Here is a 6,000-nt window from a genome sequence, read left to right on the forward strand (position 1 = left end):
AAGGGGATCATAAGCTCATCAAACTGTGATAGAGAAATTTAACCAAACATGGTGACATCATGCAGTGACAGCAGTTCTCAATATGGAGATCATGTCATCCAAGGCAGAACACATTACACTGTACAGCTTGGCGATTGTCAATAATATTATGTGTGTCATACTGACATAGCTCGCCAAGTACCAAAATAATACCACATTATGTCATGCCATTAGACCGCAATAAGCTGAGAACAGATACAAACCCAGTGCAATACAGTTGAGCACTGTAAAATGCTAAATGAGGTCTAGGGTCATTCTGACAAAGCGGGTCATATTGTACAGAATTAGTACAATCGGAGTAGAAAACATATCTGACCCAACAAACATGCTATACAAAATGTCCTGACATTTGCAAATTACATCAACGAGTTCATCAATTCCGCATGAAATTCCCCAATATTACCGGCCAAGAGGCCAGCTATGTGTACAGTATATGATCTAAAAGTTCCAGGGAGGAAAGTTGCAGTGCTCCCGTAACGTTGCTCCCCACAGATTCCTGTCATTATAAAATATTGCTGCGCCACACGTGGGAGGTGGCTGAAAATAAATCACGATGCAGAGTGTCTCGCAGAGTAACAGCGCTCTAATAATGATGATGGGGATTGCGCTGAGCTCAGGTAAAAACAGCGTAGGCGCACATCAGTTTTGCACTAGCAAATGTTATCCTTTTATTTAGCAATGAGTTTACAAGGTAGAAGTACAGAGACAGACACGACTGGGACCCCATAATTGTACAACCCTCATTTAGTGTGTGTGTGTGCGTGTGTGCTTGCGTGCGTGCTGTATTGTAAGGTACATAGATCTATGTTTTGCCAGAAACAATTGAACCAATTGACCAGTTCGTGTCAAAGTATTGGAAGGTGCGAATGAATGGTCTGTACTTCAGGGTTGAATGACAGTATTTTGGTCTGTACTTCAGGGTTGAATGACAGTATTTTGGTCTGTACTTCAGGGTTGAATGACAGTATTTTGGTCTGTACTTCAGGTGTGTTCGGATCACAGATACAGGCCTGGGTTACCTGTCCACCATGTCGTCACTAAGGAGTCTCTACCTGCGCTGGTGCTGTCAGGTAATACCACGCACGCATGCACAACTAGGACATGGAACATTCATAGTTCCCATCCTTTCTCACTTACAACCTCTCACTGTGATATCGTCCATGTCCGACAGAAACCTCTTATCTCCACATTCTAACTTTTTGTGTTTTTTCCATAAATGAAAGCCCTATTGAACATACTACACTACTACAGCGTCACTCAAAAGTAGCAGATCCGCCAGCTGGAATTGTGATGCAAAATTTTAGATCTTGTGGATCTGCTAGGTTTACTATTTTAGATCTTGTGGATCTGCTACTGTAGGTTTACTATTTTTGAACATGAATCCTGAAAAGTCAAAATTTCAGACATTATGAGATTCCCGACAGAGACAACATTGCAATTCAGAAAGCTCATCTGTGTGTGTGTGTGTGTGTGTGTGTGTGTGTGTGTGTGTGTGTGTGTGTGTGTGTGTGTGTGTGTGTGTGTGTGTGTGTGTGTGTGTGTGTGTGTGTGTGTGTGTGTGTGTGTGTGTGTGTGTGTGTGTGTGTGTGTGTGTGTGTGTGTGTGTGTGTGTGTGTGTGTGTGTGTGTGTGTGTGTGTGCAGGTGCAAGACTTTGGGCTACAGCATTTATTCGGTATGAGGAGTCTGCGTCTGCTGTCTCTTGCAGGTATGTGCTCTCGTCTCCCGTTTCCATCTTTCTCCTCCTCCTCCTCCATATCCTACACACACACACACACACACACACACACACACTCACACACACACACACACACACACACACAGTCACACAGACGCACACACGCACGCTCATTTAACTCTTGAGTGTGTAAAAATTGACCCGTAACTTGAACACCCAGGATTTTAGCCGTGTACCATTGCATTGAACCGGTCTGGTAACCTGAACTGAGTGAACTCAATGAGCTTGCGTTTCCACCAGTTTTAAGCAGAACTTTTCTAATTGAGGGCAGTATAGCTGAATGAGTGTCTGGGGAGCAGGAATCCCCAGCTGCCCAGGTCCCAAGGTTCGATTTCAGGCCTTGCTAAGCAACGTGTCGAATAACCGGTCGAAGTGTCCAGATTTCATGGGGTAAATTCAATGGTCAGTTCTCACTTGCCATTGTTTATATCGCATCTGCATCTTCCAACCTGTTAAATAGTGGCACTCCCACTTTGGTTCCCAGTTCAAGGCAAGAGAGAGATTTTTTTGGTTTCAGTTCCGAACCAACTTTTGGGGGTTCTGGACCAATTAATGTTTAGTGGAAACACTGAACACAAATTAGGCGGGGGAAAAAAGAACAGAACCAGTTCAACCCCAGTGAGTGGAATCTGCAGCTGCCAGAGAAAATGTGAATCTGCAGGAGAATCTGTCAGAGAAAATAATGTTAATGACCGTACCTTCTTTTATAAAAATACCTTGTCTTATCTCTCCACCCTGATTATTTGTTAATCCTAGTCACCTGTGTCCTCCTGTTTGCCCCAGCCTATCCCTGTGTTGACTGTCAGTTGATTCACCTGGGTCCTGTTAGTGCCGTGTCTATTTAAACTCCCCTGTGTGTGTATAGTCAGTTCTTTCTTTGTCAGTTTGCCGTTTGTAGTGTCAGTGTGAGTGTAGTGTTTAGGCTGTGAGCCTTCTGTGGTCGAGCTTTTATGTTTTATTGTCAGCCCTTTTGGTTAATATTAAACCTTTTGAAGTTAACCTCACCTGCCTTCACACATCCTGCATTTGTGGTCCTATTACATACCCTGGCAGACATTTTTACTACAGTATTCTTTACTTTACTTGAGTATGTAAAATTCTCTGTACTTTTACTAGTACTCCACTCAATTTTAGCTGCAAATATTATACTTTTACTCCACTACAATTATTTGAAAACATTAGTTTCTAGTAACTTTGTAGATTACTACATGACTGTGATTACATGACTATATACATTTCGGTCGTTTGAAAATAGCGGATCTACAAGCTCACAGTGTATCGCGATGTGACGCATTGTGAGCTATGCCATATATAGATTCCTAGAATTTATAGATATAATATGATAGACAAGCTGACAATGATCGATCCTGTTGTTCAGGTTTCAGACACACCTCAGGCATAATGTACAGTATATTATTACTTAATACATCATAATATACAGTATATTACTACTGTAATTTATATATATTACTACTGTAAATTATATGTATTGGCCATGGCCCAGACCCCCTCTAAATAATTTGTTCCAGGGACCTCCAGAAGCAAAGATTTTAGTTAAAGATTTTCCCTTCTTTTTATAGCAGATCTGCAAGCTCATAGTGTGGCACATAGTGATACACTATGAGCTTGTATGTCTGATAGTTTTGAACAGACAAAGTATTAAATTACACAGAATACTTTCCCAGTTTGTTGAAATATCCGTTAGTGTAGCAGTATTTGGATACCCAGCATCTCTTACTGTAGATGTCTGTTAGTAATGTTAATGTTAGTTACAGAAACTTTCTAGGTTTTAATTCTTGTCCGATCTTTGAAGCAGATCGGATTAGCTATTAACAGTATTTAGGATGGCACAGTACCCACCTTAAATTTTATAATGATCTTGCTATTATTCTTGCTAACAATTAAAATGGCAGCTATGTTATTTTAATTAGGGTGAAGATACAATAGGAATTGAAAGCCAATAATTGTACCCTCTTTAAACTTTTTTGTATAATGTATAATGGAATGGAACAAGAACAATCTTGAATCTTAATAGAAAGTCAAAGCTTGAGAGATTATTAAGTGTACTTTTTACCAATGGCTTTCTATCAGTGTCTGCGTTTAGTTTTTTATCAATTGCAGTGATATTTGTATTAGGTAGACACAGTTTTTTTATAATAATAATTTTATCCCACGATTTTATAACCCATTATTTTGTAATCCTGGGGTCTACACTCAACCCGGGGAGAGCAACGGACTGACCTCATGCTTGCTTCAGGGGGAGTTTCCCCAGTTGGACGTAGCGCGTGGGAGGAACACGTCACGTTATTCCAACCAGTTCCTTTCCCCTCCATCAGGCTGCAGTTTATGCAGTGATTCTTTTTTATTGTTGTTCACTATGGCTAAGGTTACCTTAAGTGTAAAGGGGAAAAAAAGAGAATGACCTTTAATGTGGTTAACTTGACTTCTGTTTCTCCCTTCACAAAAAACACACACAAGTGTTGCGTCAGAATCAGAATCAGTTTTTATTGTCTCTTCCACAATAAACAATAGGTTACCGTTCTCCGCAAGTCATGGTGCTTGTCACATTTTAAAACAATAGACATGTTAAAAAGAGGCAAATCCATAAAAGGAATTCACACCTGTGCGCTAATATATTAAAGTCTAACTCATGTTGCTATGATTAAACCATTAAAAAAACCATTAAACTCTCTTTATTGTTAATGGCATTTAATGTTTGTGTTAGTGACTAAACAAACATTAAACTCTGTCCATTGGCAATGGCGTTTTTAATGTTTGTTTAACTAAAAACAAACATTAAACCTGTATATAGGAGGGGATAGCGACCCTCAAAAAAGAAGAGAGAAAACAGACACCATTGGTACAGTAAATTAAAAAAAGAGAAAAAAGGCTGATGCATCCAAACATTCCAAAGTGCAATACAGTACTATTCATACGTGCTATTCATCTCTCTCTAGTCTAGATGATGGCTTTGTAGCCTGGAAACCAGGTGAATCTGCCACAGGGAAAGGCCATGCCAGGCTAATGGTTTTGGGGGCAGTATGGAGTGTTATGGGGATAGTTTCATTGCCTTTCTCCCACTGTTCAAGTTCGCCCTCTGGTGTCTACATCCAGTATCACAAAATGGTGAAGCCATTCTGTTACCATGAGAGTGCAACTAATTCTGATTCCCTCACCAATATCTTCCTCCTCCTCATTCCAATGAGTGTGTGTCTTTATTTATTTAAAGAAACTATAACTGTGCCCGTTGGGGGGTGATCAGGTGTGCCCGTTGGGCACTGGCCTACTTGAAACGATGCAAGTTGGAAATGCATACCCCGCCCAGTTCTGTATCCCTTTTATGCCCATATTATATGGAGTTCTTTGTCAGGCATGCCCAAATAGTTATTATGTCTGTGTCTCTTTCTTGCCCATATATGGAGTTCTTTGTCAGGCATGCCCAAAATATAGATGCTATGGATAATAACTCAATTTTAACCACGTTACTTACCTACCTACCTACCTACCTATTTCATTTTCCTGGGTTTACAGAAATGCCCCTTCAAGGTGTTGTTCATTCTATTCTGATTCCCTGAATAGATAGAGTTCTTCTTTTCAGTAGCAAAGCAGTAGAATTAGCAAGGCTAATCCGTGATTAAACATGTAGGGAAAACATGCATTTTCCGAAAACCTTCATGACAATATTAGGAAAGCGTAATGAGTAAGTGTGTGTGTGTGTGTGTGTGTGTGTGTGTGTGTGTGTGTGTGTGTGTGTGTGTGTGTGTGTGTGTTCCAGGCTGCCCCTTGCTGACCACCACTGGCCTGTCAGGCCTGATCCAACTGCAGGAGCTGGAGGAGCTGGAGCTGACCAACTGCCCCGGAGCCACCGCCGAGCTCTTCAAGTACTACTCCCAGCACCTGCCACACTGCATGGTCATCGAGTAGAACCGCCGACCCCACCTCCACCGCCGCCGACACTACGCCATACCTCCACCTCCTTCCAGCCCACCCCTCCCCCCCCCCCCCCCCCCCCCGCTGAGACCCCACTTGAACCGAAATGCAGCCCCTCCCCCTCCCTGACGTTAACGCTTAATGCCATGAGTTTTATCAACCGCCTATTCCAAACCCCTCGGAACCCTAACCCCGCTTTCGAAAGAGGGGGACAACCTGAAAGGCCAGATGGACAGTTGGACGGAGGGATGGATGGACAGAAGGACAGACTGGCGAGAGGTGGGCAGACACTGAT

The 6,000-nt window shown here is 42.0% G+C and overlaps 1 protein-coding gene across 1 annotated transcript in view; it reads left to right on the forward strand.

The window, feature by feature from the left end:
* fbxl16 (F-box and leucine-rich repeat protein 16) overlaps positions 1–5,699 on the forward strand; it is a gene marked incomplete at its 3' end in the record, with an annotated part of 46,813 nt that extends 41,114 nt beyond the window's left edge. The window contains exons 5-7 of the mRNA XM_080775778.1: positions 1,025–1,109; positions 1,682–1,745; positions 5,551–5,699. Of these exons, the coding sequence (XP_080631904.1) occupies positions 1,025–1,109; positions 1,682–1,745; positions 5,551–5,699 (298 nt within the window). The remainder of the gene's footprint in view (positions 1–1,024; positions 1,110–1,681; positions 1,746–5,550) is intronic.
* Between the last annotated feature and the right edge of the window lie 301 nt (positions 5,700–6,000).

Source organism: Protomyctophum bolini (genome assembly GCF_963924005.1).
Source record: "Protomyctophum bolini genome assembly, chromosome: 11".
NCBI classification, from domain to species: domain Eukaryota; kingdom Metazoa; phylum Chordata; class Actinopteri; order Myctophiformes; family Myctophidae; genus Protomyctophum; species Protomyctophum bolini.